At 45.5% G+C, this 22,709-nt stretch overlaps 1 protein-coding gene across 1 annotated transcript in view; it reads right to left on the bottom strand.

Moving 5' to 3' along the window:
* arhgef40 (Rho guanine nucleotide exchange factor (GEF) 40) overlaps window positions 1–22,709 on the bottom strand; it is a 113,907-nt gene that overhangs the window by 58,033 nt on the left and 33,165 nt on the right. Inside the window, exons 4-11 of the mRNA XM_083788741.1 lie at window positions 18,618–18,903; window positions 16,155–17,487; window positions 12,034–12,272; window positions 9,773–9,937; window positions 6,449–6,563; window positions 4,061–4,154; window positions 3,757–3,846; window positions 2,599–2,715 (exon numbers count right to left, since the gene is read on the bottom strand). Of these exons, the coding sequence (XP_083644867.1) occupies window positions 2,599–2,715; window positions 3,757–3,846; window positions 4,061–4,154; window positions 6,449–6,563; window positions 9,773–9,937; window positions 12,034–12,272; window positions 16,155–17,487; window positions 18,618–18,903 (2,439 nt within the window). The remainder of the gene's footprint in view (window positions 1–2,598; window positions 2,716–3,756; window positions 3,847–4,060; window positions 4,155–6,448; window positions 6,564–9,772; window positions 9,938–12,033; window positions 12,273–16,154; window positions 17,488–18,617; window positions 18,904–22,709) is intronic.

Below are 22,709 nucleotides of genomic sequence, written 5' to 3'. Positions count from 1 at the left end.
TCTATCTCTCTTATGTGGTGTGTGACAGCTGTTTCGTCCAACTTAAAGGAATATTATTAACATGTTTGGAACGACAGAACTGAACCGGTTCAACCCCCTGGTGGAAAAGTGCAGGCCTTCGGCCGGAAAGATTTAAAATGTACATGGTATTATTTCTGTACAGCAATACAGCGTCTCGGTCCCGCCCCCCCTTTCATGGTGACGAGCTGCCCGGAAGAGAATTTCCCATACATTTGTCCCCAAAGACGTTTCAAAAAGTGTTTTACTTTTTATATATAAAGACCTGTAAGCCTCGGACAAAGCCAACTCGGATGGTGACAAATCATGACAATAGACCAAAAGATTGGGCCGAATAAATAATTAGAAAGAAGAAAAACAACAAAAAGGTGTTGTACCCATGCCCTTTTTTTCTTCTTTGTAAAATGGCACGATTTTTTTCTACTCAGTCTGTGTCTCATAGGAGGGCTGTGGGCAGTTTAGAAACCCTCTTCCAGTGACATCATCATTAGGCAGATTATTTTTTAAACAAGTTTTCTTTTACAAAAATGTTTAGATTTTCATTATCGTGAGAACGATGGCTTCCATTTTCGCATTGCAACTTTTCAGGACTAGTAAACCTGCAGTTTTTATTAGCTTGTATTCCCCATCGATGATGTCACTGGAAGACGGTTTCTGAACTGCCCACAGTCCTCCCATGGGACACAGACAGCGCCATTTTTTCATGATTATTTGTGAGGACCTACTATATGAAGATAGGTTGAAAAGTGGTGAAGTGGTCCTTTAATGTTAAATGTTTATTGTCATGATTTGTCATGATCCGAGTTGGCTTTGTCCGAGGCTTTGAATAAATACTTTCTGAAACATTTATGGGAAAATCTAATTGGAAATTCCATTCTGGGCCGCTCGTCGGGGGCTGCGGGACTGCGACGCTCTGTATCAGTGGTTCCCAAAGTGGGGTCCGGAAACCCCCAGGGGTCCTTGAGGCAGTTCCAGGGGGTCCCCAGCTAAATGATAGTTTGTAACCAAATGTACCCTTATGGGTCTGTAACTCTGCCATTAAATGTAGTCTAATGCATGTCAGACTGGGGTTCCGTGAAAATAAACGGGTTGAGAATCACTGCTAGAGCCGTACAAAATCTTCTCTCATGGGGGTCCCTGCAGGCATATGTTTTCAAATGGGGGTCCGCAGGCTAATTAGTATCAATGTGGGGGTCCTTGACATGAAAAAGTTTGGGAACCACTGCTCTCTATATGACATAAATGTAAGGTTCTATAAAGTCATTCAGGGGTGCCTTGGATGAAAGTTATTTACAGGGGGGGCGACCTGAGAACCACTGCCTTGAAGCTGTGTCTAAAGCCTATAGAGTTCAACGCTGGTGACCTTTGACCTGGGCGCCAGTCAACCAATAGGAAAGAAGCACACCGATTGACCCCACTTGACAGCCATTTTGCTCGTGGGCTTTCTTTCGGTGACCCTAACTAAACCACTCGGGTCAAACAAGTCCAACAACAACATCAGAAGAACTAGCACCAGAGCCATGGAGTGCTGACCGGCAATGCCCCCACAAACCACAAAGACAACAAGGGACATTTACACATTTGATACATGTGCTAGCTGCAGGTGTGTGTACCCGCACGTGTCTCTAAAACTACGAGACGTGGTCGTCGATTTTAAAAGAGAACCTCCAGTCATGAAACAGTGATTGAAGAGCAAAGACGTCGACCTAGTAAATAGTTATAAATAACCCCAGGCACAGTGGTTTGGTTTGACCATAAGCTCTCATTTGAGGGGCAAAAAAGAAAGAGAAAAAAAGAACGATGTCGTTTGTAAAACGAGCCAACAACGGCATCTGTTTCTCTCTCAGCCACACTCTGCTTTTTTTTTATTATGTGGGCTAAACTGCACAGACCACTGATCTTGACATGTAATTTGTGGAGTCAGTCAATACAAACAAACAGGTAACCAGAACAGTCTGTGCAGGATCACAAAAGGCCACCCCTCTGCTGTCAGATCATTTTAGTGTGCGACAAACACGGACAAAAGACATGTCTATTGCGTTACAACACAAGCTGTTGTGGGAAATGGCCAAAGCCATTCTGGAATGCTCCGGCCATACTCTTGGCCCTTCAACAGTCATTTTAGAGACCACAGCTCCTTCCATCTGGACGCTGACCCCAGATCTGCTGTTCAGATCTGATAACGTCCAATATAGGAGCAGAATGTCCTTCATCCCCACTGACTTTAATGTGCCGAACGTTGCACTGGTCTGGTAGCCATGTTGTTTTTGAGCTGACAATGTTGGGATTATTTTTCATGGTGTGTTTGTTTAGTCTTTGTATCGTTGTACAGCTGTTGCAATATAACCACATGAACTCCTAAGCATCCCAGATTCTGGGCATGTCATAATAGGTGACGACTTGGGCGTACAGATTGGGTGAACATGTATAAATCAGGGGTCTTCGGAGAAAGAAAAAAAATCACACCCGTGTGAACTGAGTGGTGATTTGGAGACCCCCCCCCTGTAGTAACTCTGAGGACCCCTTGTTAATTAAAGACCCCCTGGTGTAAAGTATAAACCAGGTATTATATTCTCTCACCAGTCGGAAGGCCAGCCAGTCTGAATGAGAGTGGCTGTAGTCCCCGTCCATCTCCGTGGGCAGCTGCTGCTTGTCCACATACTGCTGCAGGACGCCTGTCCCCCGCACCACGTGGACCTGGAGAGGAGACACCGAGAGGACGGACACAAGGGGACACAAATACATTCAGCCTCAGATTATGATCAATCCTAGCATTTTGTACAATTGTGTGCTTATGAACATTTACCACGTTATGTCCGCATTGATACAGAAATGAATGATTATTAAGCGTAGCGACTCGTAGTGTACAGTGAGCGCCCTCTGGTGCTTGGCTAGCGTTTGTCTAGTGATATTAGCGTTGGCTGTTTAAACAATTGACTCTGTCAAAGTTGACGTAGCAGACGATAGCGTGGTAAATGGTGGAGGAGTCCTGCAGTCTATGCTGTTGCGTGGTGTTGTTTTGTGAGTTTATATCCATGCAGACGAGTCACGTTGGTCTTAACACACGGGCTCTGTGTGATAATAATCTTGAAGCACCGTGCCAGCTGGGCCGAGTGTCAGTGAGTGAGAGCTGTGTGCGCTCGGGGGCACATGGGCAAATAATTTTCCGAGGGGCACACGGACAAAGAGAAGGGCAACGACGGCCATGGCCGCCGTGAAATGCCTGCCCTGGATACGCCCCGAAGACGTGAAACGACGTCGACGTCATCAAATCGAGTTTGACGTAATTGTTTCGTGATGCGGGGGAAATACACCGAACACATAATAGGTCTTTTTTAAGCTCTGCGGCAAAAGTAGGAAAGAAATGTTTAACGTTTTGGTGCTGTTGTGCAGTGAGAGACAGCCAGCAGGCAGCCAAACCAGAAGTTCCCTGTTGTGTGAAACAGATTTTTAAGACGAGCCAATGTTATTCTCCATAGAGAAATACTTCCGCGACCCCCAGGGGACGAACGATTGACGTCAGGACTTCTGTGCTAGTACAGATTAAACCATTCTGGGAGGGAACCCCTTTTGGTGTTTTAAACATTATGTTGTAATTTAGCTATTGAAAAATAGCAGATCTACAAGCTCATAGAGCTTTCACTGTTGGTCTAGAAGTTGGGTGGGTGGGGATAAGTTATCACCTAAAACTGGACTATGTATGAGCCTTTTTAGTGTGTAAAGTGTATGAGAGGTCACCTCTACTGCTTCCAGGTCATGAGTGGGAGGGGACTCCTGCTGCTCCTCTACCAGGATCAGAGCAGAGCCGAGACCTCCGTCGACCAACGCCTGGAAACACACACGCACACACACACACACGCACAAACACACACACACACACTGAAGTCACCACAGTCGAGGCCTCGGGGGCGTTAAAAGCACACAAACATAATATTCCCACCTGTGGGGAGTAAACAAAACCAACAAACATTTATCGCATTAGAGCGCTTTTCTTCTTTCTCTTTTTCTCTTCTTTTCTAAACAGCTTTTGTTTTCGTCTCACCTGGAAGCGTTTAAGGCTGGCGAGGCAGAGCGCGGAGGGCGGGGCCTGTCTGCTGTCTATTAGGACGGTCAGACCCCTCTCCTTGGCTGGAGGCCTATAGGTGGGGGGGTGGGGGGGATCAGGGGAAGCAGACAGAGACACAGATTGCAGTGGGATTTATTATAGCTAGAAAGAGAGGACCAAGAAACTGGGCCAAACGCAACTAGACGACTAGACAGAAGAATTTTAATTCCAAAAAATAGTCGGACACCACCGGCCGGGTTGACGAGTAGTGCTGCCTTGAAGCTCATAAGTGCAATATCTCCCCCAGGCCACCCAAGTGGGGGAAATGCCTGTTGGTTGAGTGGAAACGGTGACTTATGGTCGTTTCAGATGGGCAGCGATTAACGTGCCTATAGAACTTCATTTTCAATGAGACCTGCGTTTTTTTTTTCTATACGTGCGGAGAAGTTGAGGGGCAACAACGCCAAGTGTACGTGACCCTATGAAATTGGTTTCGTGCACACACCCGCGACTGACTATAGACCTGGATTCTGTTGAGCTTCTTTTTTTTTTTACACTTGCGTTGTCGCGCCCCTCATGAGCAGATCTGGAGCAGACCTGTGGCTGATCCAGGCAACAACGTCTCGCGTTAGTCGATGCCCATCTGAAAGTACCTTTATGCACATACGAGTCATGGATCGCACATTGCAGTTGTTCATCTAGCTTGGGTGTGTCACGGGTAGCAGAACAGTGACTTCTAAAGACGTGTCGAATCAAATTAAATTCAGGAAGGCATTTCAGAAAGGTGGTTCAAACGGAACAGGTCTGACACAAATTGCTTAATGGACCAACCATTGGTTGGTTAATTGCTCATTCAGTTATTAAAACAAATATGGAAAAAGATGAGATTTACATTTTTGTCGACATTTTTGTCGACAAGCCTAACATGGATACTGTACAGGCTAAAATGAAGTCCCTAACATCTGTATGTACAGTATGTAGTATTGTAGTTTATACCTTATTTGTGAACTTGACTTTTGGACTTTTTGGACCCAAAAGTTAATCACTGACCAACTGAATAATTTTCATTACATGCATGTTGTATGGAGCGGAATCTAAATGTTAGGGATTTAGTTTTTTTGGCCTAGGCACCCACTGTCGTAGTTAATACCTAGAACGCCCAGGACGAAGTATCTTCGTCTTATCTATTAGTGACGCCCGACGCCCGGGACGAAGTATTTTATTTATTTTTTAAAGATATTTTTTGCGGCTTACGCCTTTTATTGGTTCTTTGAAGGGACAGACAGTAGGCTGACAGGAAACAGGAGAGAGATGGGGGAAGACATGCAGTAAAGGCCGTGTCGGGCTAGGGAGTCGAACCCGCGGCACACTGCGACTGGATTACCAGTCGGATGCCCAGACGGTTACGCCACCGCCTGGGCCCCGGGACGAAGTATTGTCCAAAAGACGAAGTTTATTGATATGAAAACGGATCGCATCGCTCCACAGCCTAGAAGCGTCTGTTGGGCAATCTTCGATGTTGCGTAAGAGTGAGACGTAATCGAAAAACTCCCTCCCCCTGTTTAGCCGACGAAAATAAAAATTAAAACATTTATAACTCGCGATCTAAATCATCCCTTCTAATTATGAAAAAAGATCCTGTGTTTGACGGCCCTCCGCAGTCCGGTCTCTAGTCGCGATAGATTTATCCTTACCTCCCGTTGTTGTCGATCGACTTTGAAGTGGCGTGGCTATTGTTAGCTGCTACACACACATTCAAAACAACATCCGGTCCGTCGGTAAAAGTGGTCTGTGTTTATAATATAAATCGACTGGGCGCTATAATGTAATGGATTAAAGGACCACTTCACCACTTTTCAACCTATCTTCATATAATAGGTCCTCACTAATAATCATGATAAAATGGCACGATTTTTTTCTACTCAGTCTGTGTCTCATAATAGGGCTGTGGGCAAACCGTCTTCCAGTGACATCATCATTAGGCAGATTCTTTTTTAAACAAGAGAACGATGGCTTCCATTTTCGCATTGCAACTTTTCAGGACTAGAAAGCCTGCAGTTTTTATTAGCTTGTATTCCCCATTGATGATGTCACTGGAAGACGGTTTCTGAACTGCCCACAGCCCTCCTATGAGACACAGACCGAGTCATTTTTTCATGATTATTAGTGAGGACCTATTATAATTATGAAGATAGGTTGAAAAGTGGTGAAGTGGTCCTTTAAATAACCCTGTATGCTTTGAAGTCTGCAGATCATTCCCATGAAGTTTCATTCTCAAGTTATTTTATTCACAGACAGACAGACATGCTGTACAGTGAACACAAAGGACAGGTACAGTAGTGAACACAATGCCCTCCCACTGCGGTCAGAGACGCTGGTACTCACCGGGTGATGGCGTGGTAGCAGACGAGCACCCGGGCCAACTCGTCCTCGCAGTAACCCTCCTCAGGGAGATGTGCGTCTGTGACGACCAGCGCCCGTCCCAGCCTGTCTACCGTACCTGGAGGACAGACAGACAGAGACAGACAGACAGACAGGCAGGCAGGCAGGCAGGCAGACAGACAGACAGACAGACAGACAGAGGGATGTTGGATCAGATACAAAAAATGTCTTCTACACGCTGACAGTTTCCTGAAAAAGCTATGTTTCTATGTCAGTCGTTCTTCGATTTTTCAAAAATAGCAGACCTACAAAATTGAAAAATAGCAGATCTGCTATTTTTCAATAGCTAAAGCATAACATAATGCTAACACCAAAAGGGGTTCCCGCCCCCAAAATGGGTTAAAAAACATTTAAACAAAAGTGAAAATACCCAATCTATAATCTCACAACACGTTGCATATTCGTCACGCATTTTCCATTCGATTTCTGTCTACATCACTCAGCTGTATTTTGGACATTTACAGATTTAGAAGAGACCTAGAACTGTAAACATGAGTGAATTAATACACTTCAATAATAGAAGAAACTCAACAAATGTCATATGATGTTTAGAGCAGTGTGGTACAGTAGAGAGATGTATATGACAGTAAGCTGAATTCATGGATGAAATGTTCACGCATTAGAACGGTCGATTCTCTGGTTGCACAACTCCAGACTTTAAAAAACGCCCCCTCCAAACTTCACATGCCCTGCCCCAGCGGCCAAAAATGTCATTTCTGGCACGGCCACTGCATGCTTCCGATACTCATTTAGTAACGTCTGAAACCGGAGCTTGCTGAGCGAAGGATTGAAAGACAGAAAGACAGTGGAATGAAACATGACAGAAAACAAGAAGAGAGAGTTGAACAAAGACAGGAGTATAATGGGGGAAATCATTCTAGGCAAAGAGAAAATAATGTCGACCACTTCTCCCCTCCACAGTCCACATACACAGAAAAGAAAAGCAGAGAGGCGCTAAACGATCAAGCGTGGAGTATGTTGCGTGTTTGATGAGCTCCGCTAAAGTCAGGTTAAAAAGTTATTTTTGAACACAACTCACCCATAAAAAAAGACCGTAAAATATCACCAAACCTGTTATCTTCAAGTTATATTAGTTGAACCCTGGCCTGGCTACTATATGGAATATAATCTACGGAAGTTTATAGTTACGCCAAAAGCAGCACTCACACCGAAGCCTAAAGCCACTCCCGGACTGCTGAAAGCTGAAATCCTCTCCTCGCTGAAAAAAGGACATCGCCGCTTTAATCAGGTCTGAATTAACGGCTGTGATGCCTAAGGAATTTGACAGTGTCAGGTCCGAGCTAAATTCACTTAAGACAGAAGTGGCAAAAAATACAGCGACAATACGTTCTGATGTGGAGGAGATGAAAACAAACTGTGGCGGACATGGAACGGGGGCTGTCGGCGTGTTCGGACGAAATGACTTTGGCGCAGACGAAAATAAGCAAACTTGAATCAGAAGTGGCAAGTTTACAGGCGAAATCTGTGGACACGGAGGGAAGGACGAGACGTGACAACATAAGAATATCAAACGTGACGTCGCCGCAAAACCAGCTGCAGTTTCCAAACTATTGAAAGAGGTTTTGAACTTGGACCGGGACATCTTTGACTGACCAATCACACGGAGGACTCCAGGCAAGAGGAGTGGTGCGGTAAGCCTCGTGTCATCGTGGCAAAATTGCACTGCCATCAAGATGGTGTTGAAACGTCATGAAACGTCATGAAACGTGCCAGAGAAGCGGGTCCACTCCACTTCAACGGAAGCGTCATTTACATAAATGAGGATCTATACACCCCAGTCCGTGGCCAAAGGCCAGGCTCAAATACAGAGAGGTGTAACGTTTCATCCGTGGAATCGAGGAATTAAAGATTATGGCCTCGTCTATACCCGTCCCGCTTCTTCATAAAGCATAATGGAACTGAGAGGAATGCAGAGGAAACCATGGCATACGCTTTCGGCAAGCAGCAACACCATCATCATCATCATCATCACAAGCCAGTGAAGTCGCCCCTGCGGCCTCAGCAGACATGCAGCATGATGCAGTGCCAGTAACGTCTTGACTGTGACACAGATGATTCTAAACTTCTCACACAGAAATTAATCCTGCCTGCCTGGTAACTTCCCCTGGTGAGTAAATAATGTGCATTATTTATGACTGCACATCGTTCTAAATACGGCCCATTTTATTTTTTATTTTCATTAGCCACACAAAGAAAAGAAAAGCGTTCAGAAAAGCTACTTAAAGGGACACTTCACCCTTTTTGCAAAAAAATATATGTTAATGACGTTTAGAAGCTTTAGAACACTTTCCTGGAGATCTTTATGTGTGTAATATGTGGTTTTAGATATTTTAGATTGTAGCAGTGAGCCTGTTGTCTCTGATGTCATGGACACTGGGCTCACTTCCTTCCTGGACTACATGTTGTCTCAGTAAGACAGCTCTCCCCCTATCCACAAGGAGGAGCAGTGCACCAAAGAATTATGGGAATTGTAGTCCAGGAAGGTAGTGAGCCCAGTGTCCATGACATCAGAGACAACAGGCTCACTGCTACAATCTAAAATAACTAAAACCACATATTACACACATAAATACCCCCAGGAAAGTGATCTAAAGCTTCTAAACGTCATTAACATATATATTTTTGCAAAAAGGGTGAAGTGTCCCTTTAACCACTTCAACTCCATATGGTTGCGTGGAGTCACTCATTGTATTTTCTATTATTGTGGGGAAAGCTTTCGCTGAAAATACAGAAAATTATGGGTATATTTAGTTTTTTTGTGTAAATATAGGGCAAAGTTATATACTACAGTATGTAACTATGTATGCCTTTAATTCCCCTGCAAGGTATTAATTCATTATTTCGCCCCTGCCGCAATCCTTTCATTCTGAGCTTTTGTTTTGAAGGAGACAAATCCACAACAGCTGAACCAGAAGTGAAAACCGTCTATGTAAAATCTGACTCAGTGTTCAGCCCAAACATACATTTATCGGCCGTGAATAAAGTTTGTTTTGATTAGAATCAGAATCCGTGATAAAAGCATTTGAAAGAATTTAAACAACGCAGTCATCTTGTTTCCGGTTCATTACCTGTTTTCTCGCATAGCAACTCAGAGCTATTCATATGACCTATCTTAAATCAATATAAAACATTAAAAAGACGAGTATACTCGTCCTTGGCAAGCCATGGTGCTATTTTAAAAGACGAGTGTATAGTTCGTCTACGGCAGGGAATGTGTTTTAAAGACACAAACACGGTGAAACTGACCTGTCAACTTGAGCTTCCCTGATTGGAGAAGGGCCGTTTCGACCTCCCGTAGCAGAGGAGGCTCTTTGGACGAAAGGCCGTTTGATTGGTCGGAACACGTCTGTGACTCCGCCTCTCCGCCAGAGGCGTCTGGCGGGGAGTGGCTAGGCGAGTCAGGTAAACATTCTGAGGAAAGATGCAGAAAGACAATGTGAGAATGCGACACACATGGACATTTAGGGGTGTAGTTAATCGAAGAAATAATGTTAATAGATGCTACAAAAACAACCCAATTTGAACGAAAACCAGCTGCAGCAAGCTCTCGTTTATGGACATCTATAATCAGAGAAACGGCTGGATGGCACTTACACTTACGCCTTCTAATGAGAGCTCACAATCTGTCTCGGAAGAGCCACCCATCGACTAATCTAATATACGGTCAACCTTCCCCCGTGTTTCTTCACTAGTCCGATCCAGAAGAACACAGTTTGCCGGCCACTGCTATAAAGAACTGACAATGAGGTTATATCTTAACCTTCTTCTCTGGAGTCCTGTCTCAAAGCAGACCAGAGGTAGAAAACTGTCGTTCCCTGATGTCATCGCTATGCATCAGTAAGCAGGAACTGGGGATGGCAATGAAGTCTGGCGTGGCGTTGTGAAATCCACGATCTCGACCGCGGTCGAAAAATGATGATGATGATAATCATCATCATCGTGTGCCTCAGCTCACGGCTCAGAGTATGGGTTTTATGGGTAAGTCTCCCACTGGCTTAGAGGCAGCCTAGAGGCAGCCTGCAGGGCTTTCACTATGGTCACTACTAGAGGTAGATCAACATGTTGTCCAGATTTTCAAGCAGCTGAGCTGGCAATTTTTTTTTGTGGCTTTCGCCTTTATTTTATATATTTTATGGAGGGACAAACAGTAGGCTGACAGTAAATGGGGAGAGAGATGGGGGGAAGACATGCAGTAAAGGCCGTCGGGATCGGGAGTCGAACCCGCGGCCACACTGCCAGACTGGATTACCAGCCAAGGTGCCTGGACCGCTGAGACACGGCCCAGGCCGGCATTTTTTTTTTAATTCAATTAATTTCAAAAATAAAAATAGCAGATCCACATAAGCTCACAATGGGGCTGCGATGCGACATATTGTGAGCTTGTAAATCTGCAAAATATTTTGTATTATTGTGTGACACCGTTGTACTGTACGTCAAAGTATAAAGTAAGACTTAAAAGTCTTAGAAGATTACAAAAAATATAATAATTTAAAAAAGCATACAATAGAATGATCGCTAAGAGGATAAAGGAAAAAACAACACACGAGACCAAAGCTCATAACTTAAGATTCTTATTGTATGATGAACGAAAGCAGTAGTATTGGCCGTAGCGTTGTCCCGATTCCCCGAACGATCGGAATCGGATCGGGAGCAAAAGAAACTTGATCGGGACATCCCTAGTATCAATATCCATATTGTGATATTAGACTTGATATCGTCTGTGATTTTGGATATTGTACTATTGTGATATATGGCATAGATAGATAGATAGATAGATAGATAGATAGATAGATAGATAGATAGATAGATAGATAGATAGATAGATAGATAGATAGATAGATAGATAGATAGATAGATAGATAGATAGATAGATAGATAGATAGATAGATTGATTCTTTATTTTTGTGTCATGCACCCAAGGCGCCCAGCCCACATGGACTTATAGGACACACCATACAAATCATTGCTTCACTATTGCATAACTGTACAATAAACAGTTTTTTTACACAAACAAAACATTCTGCCTTTTTTCCCATGCTTTGCATAAAAAGTCTGCAAAAGCAAAAATACCTTTCCTAAAGCAAAATTCCAGTTTTTCGTAGTCCTCGAACCAGAAGGCTTAACACAGATGGCTGTCATTTTGTCTTAATTCTTCATATAATGGGAAGTAAAACAAACAAAAAAAAAAAAAAATCTTTCAAATCACACACTAGACACACTCTGTCCCCCTCAGGAGTACCAATGAATCTACCCGTTTCTAATTGCTAATGGTGAGGTCCCAGAATGCAGCTGTGCACAAAAAGATCTCAGACTTTTCGATATTTTTTTTGTAACATAAGGCTTAACATAAGTGTTCTATAAAAATATAAATATTGGATCGGGAAAAATCTAATGATCGGAATCGGATCGGGAGAAAAGGAAACGTGATCGGGACATCTCTGGTATTGGGTGTTCTTATAAAAAAAAACTGTAAACTATAAATCAACTATAAATACTATGAATCAAACCTGAAGGCTGACTGTCCTCTGCTCCCTCCTTAGACGTCGTAGCGTTCTCTTCGTCGTTGGACCCGCCCGCTGTGTGCTGCCGTGTGCATTCTGATTGGTCGTCCTCTGTGATTGGCAGCGTGGCGGCCGAGGAGCGGGCAGCCTTATTGGCCTGTGGTTTGGAAGCTTTCTGGTTGTTGCCATGACGACCACCGGACCTGGCCCTCCCTTTGGCTCCTCCCCTCCCCTTCCTCTTCCTCCTGCAACACACCAGGTGGCCGTTAGAGCAAGGGTTCACAAACCTGTCAGGTCGCGACCCCCTCCAAAATAACCCTATTTTAATTGGAGAACCCCAAAATAATCCTATTTGATCTGGGGACCCCCCCCCCCCCCCCCCAATAATCCTATTTGAACTGGGGACCCCCTCCAAAATAATCCTATTCCTATTTTAACTGGAGAACCCCAAAATAATCCTATTTTAACTGGAGAACCCCAAAATAATCCTATTTTAACTGGAGAACCCCAAAATAATCCTATTTTAACTGGAGAACCCCAAAATAATCCTATTTTAACTGGAGACCCCCCAAATAATCATATTTTAACTGGGGACCCCCCCCCCCCCCCCCCCATAATCCTATTTTAACTGGAGACCCCCAAAATAATCATATTTGAACTGGGGACCCCCCCCCAATAATCCTATTTGAACTGGGGACCCCCCACCCTGACAAGCACTTGGAATTGTAGGCATTACATAATAAGGTCCCTATTTTTGGCAGTGCCTTACCCCTTATCCCTAAACTTATTTGCCTTTTTTTTTTGAAAAACATAAATAAATTGTTCAACTAGCCAATCTACATCAACACATTGTTAGCGTGCATATCGGCTAGTTGATCTATTCAATTTAGTTTTTAGAAAACAGTAAAAAAGGCAAAGAAGTTTAGGGATAAGGGAAAAGTTTAGGGATAAGGGAAAGGTTTAGGGATAAGGGAAAGGTTTAGGGATAAGGGAAAGGTTTAGGGATAAGGGAAAGGTTTAGGGATAAGGGAAAAGTTTAGGGATAAGGGCACTGGTGAAAATAGGGCATGTCAAACTACATGCTCACAACACCTCACACTGCGAGCTGTGGTGAGCTTGCATATAAGCTATATTCACAATGTTTGCCTCTTTCTTACGGAATATATGCCAATTTGGTCAATTTGGTATTAAAAACATCTAAAAGTCATTATAGCCAAACCTGTAATCACTCAAAGCTGTTAGGTTTAACTTGAAATGCCTCCGTTGTTTTGTCTGTGGAGAGGTAAATACAATACTATGGTATAGAGATGGGAAATTAATGGGTCATCACATCGGTATTGGCCGATATTGGCATTAAAATGCAATATCGGTATCAAATCGTTTTTTAGCAGATATTTTATTTTATAATAATTATGTTGACAAATAAATAAAAAAGCCTGAAAAAGCCTTTTGTGGTGTTGAATGCTGCAGATTCTATCAGTGTTTTCTGGGGAAGCTTTCAAAAGAGTCAACAAATATCTTAATTCTATTCATAACGTGATATTGTCACGCTCGTCAAGGTGCACTCTCATGATGTTTTCGTGTCGCTGTGCGCATACATAATGTTTTTTGTGTTAATATATTCCACGTGTACAGTATGTTATCATGAAGTCGGGTGCACTGCTGCGCGCATTCCTCAATTCTAAAAATAGTGCTAGTCAAACAAACTGCACATCCGGAAAAAAACGGCACGTTGTTGGCACTGCCCACCGGCTCACGGCATCCGGACGATATTATGGGAAATGGTCAGAAAGCGGACGCATTATCAGACAGATTGGCTTACGTTCAGAGGCTCTCTATTCTGACGCAAATGTTTGACCAAGCTTTAACCAGTGGTGGAAGAAGCACACAATGTACATACAGTACATAGTACATACCAGGACTACAAGCAATACTCTAAATCAGGGGTGCCCACACTTTTTGGACTTGAGAGCTACTTTCACAATGACCAGCTCAACAAGATCTACAGTATACCCACCAATTCGCATTGCTGAAAATAGTTACAGGGCTTTGGAATAGGAAATCGAGGGGGAAAATACAATTGGTAGTTTTTTATATAACTTTTTAATGCTACTGATGTTTGTGTAGTATTGCATTGTGGGATTGAACTGACAGGCCCTTTTTGATGTCAATCAATCAAGTCACCTTATTTCAAGTGTCAGATGCCCCCAAACAATATAGTTTTTCTATTAAAGATGGAGTGCCACAATTTGTGTATTTTTCCAGTTTGTCATGTTTCTATGAGGTGACAGTACTTCATTAGACACCCTGGAGTTGTTTTGATGTGCATATGGTGTATTGACTTTGTATTTAGGGTTTCTTCCTGGAGGCTGAACCCTTGACAGTCAAACGGTCCAATGAAGTAAACAGTAATATAGTGACATCACACTATCAGCCCCTCCCCTAACCCCTCCCCCTTTATCATACAACTACAGCTGTGGGTGCGGCTTCAGTTCAGGTGGATCACCACCCATCACCACCCACCAGGCAGACCAGGCATACTTAATGAACTGGTGGGCGTGTCCACATAAAAGCATGATTTTAACAAATACTGTACACTTTTTGGAAAAAGTTCTTCCCCCTTATATTGTAATAATACCTGATGATCATGTTTTAGGGTGGAAAAAAATGGTGGCACTCCATCTTTAAATTATATTTTTCGGCCCAGGCCGTAGCGTAACGGTCTGGGCACCGGACTGGTAATCCAGTCGCAGTGTGCCGCGGGTTCGACTCCCGGACCCGACACGGCCTTTACTGCATGTCATCCCCCCATCTCTCTCCCGTTTCCTGTCAGCCTACTGTCTGTCCCTTCAAAAATCAATAAAAAGGCGTAAGCCGCAAAAAAATATCTTATAAAAAACAATATATATTTTTTTTTCATACATGTCATGTGATTTACCTGCACAGCCTTTGTGATCTACTGGTAGATCGCGAACTACCTTTTGGGCACCCCTGCTCTAAATATTATTCAGTAAGCAATTTGCAAATAAACAAAGTAAATCGCCAAATCTTTTGTGTGAAAGGGACTTTACACATCCGTATTCTGGGGGGGAACATTAACCGAAAGTAGCAGATTTCAATAGCAAAGAGGTTTGGTGTAGAGGAAAGAAAACAGCAGAGCATGTACCGAGGCAAAGGTCAAGTTTACAAAGTTAAATGTCTGAAAACACACATTTAACATGAATCCAATATAAGCCTAGTGGGGGGGGGGGGGTCCCTGCTTCATGTCTCTCTCAGCTAAGAGGTCCTTGGCCCTGAAAAACGTAGAAGACCCCTGGTTTAAATGATTGAAACATTGACAGGTACTTTCCACCACTGGACCTTATTAACAAGCCCAACTGACTTCTGCTTTGATTTAGTAGCGTATATACATTTTTCCTCGCCGTTTCCCAGAAATGTTAACAAGCCAACTTTGTGTCACCTCCGATTCCGCCCCGTGATGGCTTATTTAGTGTTCCAATATAGTGCATAACACAGTGCAGATGTTGCATTGAGATGACTGCGCCGCTATAAAAAAGTGATTTGATCAAAGGTAACACAATACTAACTGGCTAGTATATAAGCCAAGGCTAGTGGTAATTTCTCCGGGCTGTTAGCGTTTTGCGGGTTTTGTCAAATTTAGAGCACAATAAAGTGCACTTTTTGGGAAACATATTGTCTGAAGTTTTGTGGAAGTCCAATGTATGCATTTTAGCCGCACGAGGCCGAACAAACAGGCAACTTAATTGTTAGTGTGTGTGTGTAAACGAGTGGGAGAAATGCACTCAATCAAGACCATAATGCACAGCCATATGTCGTGCACCGTGCCCATTTGTTATAGGCGTACAGTAAATGGAAAGGAAGAAATTACATTAGTTTCACATTTGTCTTTGCACTGTATAAAAAAAAAAGGGGTTTCCCCCCTTTTCAGTTACAGTTGCTTTGCGCTATCTTCTTCTGAGTGACCACATGTGAGTAATGTGCAACGCCGATCAATTTTACATAGCAGCGTTACACCACATTCCATACAAAACTTCTAAATGGATTGTGTGTGTGTGCGTGCGTGCGTGCGTGCGTGCGTGCGCTGTGTGTGCGCCGTGCGTGCGTACCTCGGCGCTCTGCATCCTGCCGTTTTGACCTCCTTTCCTTTCGGACACACTCGCTCTTCCGACTTTCCTTCGACCTTCTCCTCCAGTGAGGTGTCTTTCGAGTCCGAACCGGCACCACCCGGTCCAGAAGGTTCCGCGGGGTTAGTACCCGACTCCCCTTCGCTACCGCACTGAGACTCCCGCGCGGTAGATCCAGTGACCAACGGGACGTCGGTATTCCCTTCACTTCCCGGCGCTCCGACGACAAACGCTCCCCCGGCATTTAGTCCACATTCTGGCTGTTCTAAAATGGGCGTAGTGGCATCGCTGTCTCCTCCGTTCAGTGGTTTATCGGCGTCCTCGAACACCGAGTCGGACTGGGAGCTGTGATCCGATTGGCCCTCCACGCGTGCTTTATTGCGGGCCACCAGGCTGTCGGCGCTTCCGCGGCGACCGTCCCTGCACGGCAGCGTGGGCGCGCTGCTGCCGCCGCCGCAGTCCCTCTCCCGGCCCACCCCGGGTCTCCTCTCCTTGGAGGGACCTTCGAAATAAAGGCCTTCCGGGCCTCCTCCTCCTCCTCCGCCCGTTTTACTGCCCTCGTCGGAGTCGTGGAGAGACGAGGAACACGACCTGCTCGTATTCCTCGAGGCCGTGGAGACCCTCGGTGGCGGGGGGGGCCCGGAAGAGGGCGCCACGGCGTCTCTCTTGGCGCCCCCCGGGACGACGGCCGTCGCGCGACAGCCTCCCGTGCCGTCCAGTAGCCTCCCGTAGCCCCAGGCCTTGCCCCGTTGATGCCTCAGCTTGACGGCCTTGCTCCGGTGGCGGCACAGCAGCGGCAGCGTCTTGGTCTTGCAGATGCCGTGCATCTCCAGGTACCTCTCCCGCCGGGGGTCGGCCCCTCCGTCGGGACCCCCCCGCGGCTCCAGGAGCTCCACGTAGTTCCCCCCGTCCGTCCCCGTGTTGTGGTGGTGGTGGTGGTGGTGGCACGACGACACGGACGGCCTCCCCATGCGCCCCAGGCCGTCCTCGCTGCGCCTCCGCCGCGAGGAGTCTTCCGGCCGGACGTCCTCATCGTCGTCCTCCTCGTCGTCCCAGGACCAGGAGGAGTCCAGTTCCCCGGAGGACGAGCCGCCGGTGCCCCAGCCCACCCCCAGGCTGCTGCCGCCCCCCTCGCTGGGCAGGCGGCTGGGCGACCCCCCCTGCACCACGCCCCCCTCGCCGTCGGCGGACATCGACAGCTCGTCCGGTGCGGCCGTGGGGTCGTGGATGAACTTGGGGTAGACCACCTCCTTCCAGGGGAGGCGGGCGATGCCGTCGCACGTGCTGACCAGGCAGGTGTCCAGGCCTCCTCCGACTGGGCGACACGGGGGGGGAAGATGACAAAAGATAAAAGGTGTGAGGAATAGAGAGAGAATACATTTTTTCAGCATACTATAGGACTCCCATCTCCATTCGCCACAAAGCTCTTTCAAAAGCATAAAAAGTAGCAGACATGCAAGCCTCGAAACGTGGCATTAAACAACGTGCTTTGAGCTTGTTTGATCTTCTACTTTTGCTGTTTTTTAACTGGAATGAAGACGATATGAGACTAGATACCATCTGGGATTTTGGATGTCGTAATGTTGTGATATGGCTGATAAGTGTCTTTTCCAGGTTTTACCCGGTAATCATTTCAGGCTGAAATAAGCATAATTTTACACTTCAACATTTTTCATAATAGAGCATGCATGCATAAAGTGAATGTCAAATCGAGTGGCAAAGTGAGTTTAACATTGTTTAATGTCGTTTAATGCAATCAGACAGGACTTTTCTGTTTGGATGTATGGGCTGTCAAGGCCAGAAAGTATAGTTTTTTGCCACTCAGCAGGCGTTCCTGCAGTATGTCTGGGTTTGATGATGATGTCACACGCATACCTTTTATTATAGCAAAAACAGCCTGTTTAAAACCTCAACTGGGAGACGTGCTATTTTCAATATAACATTTGGTGAAAGATATTTTGATAGTTGATTTAGTTTTTCATATCATACACTCGCACTAAATGTATACGTTGCCTACAAGGCTGAATAAAAGTGTGAATAATGAATATAAGAGTCTCCCCCATTTCCTGCCAGCCTACTATCTATCCCTCTATGAAAAAATATTAAAAAAGGCCAAAGCCACAAAAACAAACATTTAAAAAAAATCACACCCGTGTGAACTGAGTGGTGCAATTCCCCCCTCCCCCCCACCTCTCTCTCTCTCCCTCTCTCTCTCTCTCTCTCTAGCAGGCAGCAGGCACAGCACTATCCCTCTCTGTTTCTGGCGCCCCCTACTGGTACCAATAAGTCATATACTCAGATACACATTGGTAGGTAGGTAGGTAGGTACGCAGGTTGTAAGCTGGTTGTAGGAGTGGTTGCACCACTCAAAAATCACACCCGTGTGAAGTGAGTGGTGCAACTTTCATTAATCCGGGATTAATGAAAATGAAAGTCCTCCCTCACCCTCTCTCTTGTGCCCGCGCTCCTTGTTGACGCTGTGCAGCCACTCGGTGGTGAACACCAGGGGGTGCTGTGACTCGGGCACCAGGATCTCCTGGACGGTGCGGCCCCCCGGGGCCAGGCACTTCAGGGCCAGCCGGGGGCAGCGCGTGGAGAAGGGCACCACCTGCAGGTAGAAGTCTGTGGCTCGCAGGAGCCGCCAGTCCAGCGTGGAGAGCTGCACCACCACCTTCTCGCCCAGACACAGGGGCCAGCCGGAGTGGAGGAACAGGCAGCCCAGGTACTGAGACTGAGAGAGACAGAGAGAGAGAGAGAGGGTAGAATGGAAGACAGAGAAGGATAGGGATGGTAAATAATTCATTATAAATAAAAGATTGTTGTCTGTCACTAAACTGCCTCCCCCTAGCCAGCCGGGGCGCCTGATGGAGGGGAAAGGAACTGGTTGGAATAACGTGTTCCTTCCACGCGCTACGTCCAACCAGGGAAACTCCCCCCTGTCAGGTGTAAAGGAGCAACTTGGACACTCAGGCATGAAGGAAGCATGAGTTCAAGTCAGTTGCTCTCCCCTTGTCCCCCATATATGGGGACTAGGTTGGTGGAGGGTGTGTAGAGCCCAGGATCACATTAGATGATTGACATGGGTGAAAAATGGGTTACAAAATCGTGGGATAAAAAATATATTAAAAAGAAAGTTGTCCTTCACCTGTCAGAAATGTAAATGTTGTGTCCAAGAGATGTCCGATAATGTCGGGGAGCTGATATTATTATTGGCCGATACACAGCAGAGGCGTATCTACAATAAGGCGAGGGCAGGCGTCCGCCTGCCTGTCCAAATCCATTTTCTGCCTGGCCAAAATCCATACAATGAGAACAAAAAAGAGGACAAAAACAAGACCTGAGAACTATTAGTGGACAGCTGATTGGCCGTTGCGGTAGAGCGCAACCCTCAATCACCCATTGGAATGTAAATGCATGCCTTTCAGCCTTTGTATCCTACTGTCTGGCAGGTATATCTCTTTGTATCCTACTGTCTGGCAGGTATATCTCTTTGTATCCTACTGTCTGGCAGGTATATCTCTTTGTATCCTACTGTCTGGCAGGTATATCTCTTTGAAAACCTTTAGTGCTACGATTGTGCGCAGGGGGGAGATGACAATAATTAACACATATCTTGCCTGCCCAAAACGTAATTCCTGGATATGCCACTGATACACAGTATCGACAGGATTCGAATTCTACGACGAGGAGATAATGTGATGATGTTCTTATACCTGACATTAGCCTTAGTGGAAGAAAACAAACCCAGCCATGTATCGGAATTGGTTATATGGGAATTGAAAATTAAGAGTTGTACGATATGGGAAAATCGGATATCGGACAAAAAGTCATCCCTATAGTGCAAAATCTTCTGCGTGTTTAAGTAGGCCTACATGAACTTATGAAGGTCTGGTTGATGCCAATACTTGCAGTGAAAAATCGACGTCATACCGAACAAACATATATTGCTCACCATATAATATTCCAGTTGAAAAAGAACACCCCGTGTGTGTAAGGGCCTTATAAGCCTGATAGGTTGTTGTACAACAGTGATGCATATGGAGAGTGTTGCTATTTTTGCCCGCACCACAATGAATATAAATTACGCATATAGACCTAGGCTATTTTTGAGACTTTTCAACTGTAATGGCATGCCCAAAATAGGGACACCGGGGGTTATTTAATAGGAGCTCGACACACATTTTCTTTTAGAAGCCTGTAATAGCCCAACAACCCCCACTAGTTAAAAGTTCATTTGTGAGACACAGATGTCATCACAGTTTAGGCAGGCAGGACACACACACAAATGCACGAGCGCACACACACACACACACGCACGCTCGCACACACACACACACACACACACACACACACACACACACGCGCACACACGTGCGCATGCACACACACACACACACACACACACACACACACACACGCACGCACGCACACACACGCGCACACACACGTGCATCCTCTGTTCATTCATGCTCTCCTTTTCCCCAAATCATCCCAATTTCACCAGTTAGCATATTTGTTCACTGTTGACAGAGCCTCTCTCTCAGGAGTCAAGGCCCAGCTGAAGAAGTATTCATTCATCCATTCAGCAGGTGAAGGAATTGGAACAGAGGAACAGAAAGACTACTAGTCATACAACTGAGAAACAGAGATGAATAATGACACTGTTAACTAATTATAGACTGATAGTTATATGAATGCAGACCGTAGCTACAGTAGCCCCTAGCTAATACTTAGCTATAGCTGTTACGCTGCATCCACATTTAACCCATAAGGCACGCAGTATCTCCATGCTCGCAAGCTTGTAGACCTGCTCATTTTAAAATGTGTGGACATTTTGAAATGTTTTGAAAATCTCTCCCCAAAATAGTGGAGGCCAAGTTTAAAAGTGCTGAGCACGTTTATGGACCGTTTGAACCGTTCCCCCATAGGCAATGAAGAGCAATTATCACAAACAGTCAGCTAGACTCACTCTAGTCTTAACAGTAATAAAACTCTTCAGTGGTAGACAAACTCACGTGGGTATGCCTGCCTGCCTGACTGTCTGCCTGCCTGCCTGCCACACAAGTGGAAATAAAGTCATAGACATATGACTCACGCTACAGTGAGTTATACAATGTTTCTTTCTTTCTCTCTCTCTGTGTCAGTGTCAAACTGCTTAGCTAGCATGACAGAGCGCGAGGACAGCAGATCAAAACCGCAGAATAGCCATGCTGAGTGAGTCACACTGGAAACGTGTAGAAAGAAAGTACGTCGAGCTGTCAGAGCGGCCCGGCCCGGCCGGCCACCGAAAAAACAAACCTGGCCCCTGGCTGGCTTATACGGACAAACACAACTCATGCACGGTCCCCTTCACACCGCTCTGCTGTAACGCTGTGTGAATACCGGTTCGCCCCGAACACAACATCCATACGTACAGTACACATACAGTACAGTACAGTACAGAGACGTTCCTCCAAGTGTCATAAAAGAACCGTTAAATCCAGGTTAGGAGGTAGAAGTGAGGGCCACTTTAGCAGGTCTGTGCCAAATTGGCCAAAAGGTTTGAAACAGTGAAAATAAAGATCTACGAGCTCGTTTAATGCCTCGCTTTGTGTTCATGACGCACCGCAAGCTGGTATTAGAGCAGCTATTGGTCACACAACGGAATAGCGTTAGCTGACCTACACTGTACATAAAACGATCAAACAAACAAACAAACAAAGATTGATCCATAAGCTACACCCACCTTAAGCGGTCCTGATACTCCTGTCCTGCATCAAAGCAGCAAGCTTCTCCCTGTCCCCCTGGGTGTAAAGACAACTAAAACACTCTACTACGCCACCATTGCTGCTGTGTCTCAGCTGTTCGCATGCAGCCACAGAAGAGTCACTGGGCTGACGCGGAGGGGCCTCTCCTCTCCTCTCCGCGTCTCAAACCCCCCTCCCCGTGCGTGCCCTCCAGACTCACGAGACATGATCAGATTATATTCCTAGCTCAGCCTCCCTTTTTCATCACTCCCTGCACTCTCTCTTTCTTTCTTTCTTTCTCTCTCTCTCTCTCTTTGCTGTTTCAATGTCTTCCCCTCATTAGCCCCTAATCGGCCACTTTCTCCGCCTGTTCTTATTGTTTCGTCTGATATCAGCACAGTATAAATCCTCAGTGTCGATTGATCTCAGAGTTCAAAACAAAAATGGACCCATGAAGGATGTGTTCAGTTTCTGTGAAGCTAGTGTATAGTCATACATGTCCAAATTGTTCTTTTTCAGAGTTATACAGATCCGCAAGGGTCCACTTTTGGTTGTTCACCGTCAAATCATTTTGCTGTGGGCCGGCCCCGTCAAGGAGGGGGGTCCCCCAAACCCCATGTCGATAACCAGTGAGACTGCAGTCGTGCTGCGATGCACTCTGTGGCATTTTGACATTGTTAACCCATTTTGGTGTTAGCATCATGTCGTGCTTTAGCTATTGAAAAATAGCAGATCTATACAAGCTCATAGCGCGCCACCGAGTGGCGCGCTACGAGCTTGTAGGTCTGCTATTTTTGAAAAATCGAAGAGC

The sequence above is a fragment of the Protomyctophum parallelum genome, assembly GCF_964188405.1.
Source record: "Protomyctophum parallelum genome assembly, chromosome: 18".
NCBI lineage: Eukaryota > Metazoa > Chordata > Actinopteri > Myctophiformes > Myctophidae > Protomyctophum > Protomyctophum parallelum.
Note: the sequence above shows the minus strand (reverse complement) of the source record. Positions and strands in the feature narration are given on the sequence as shown.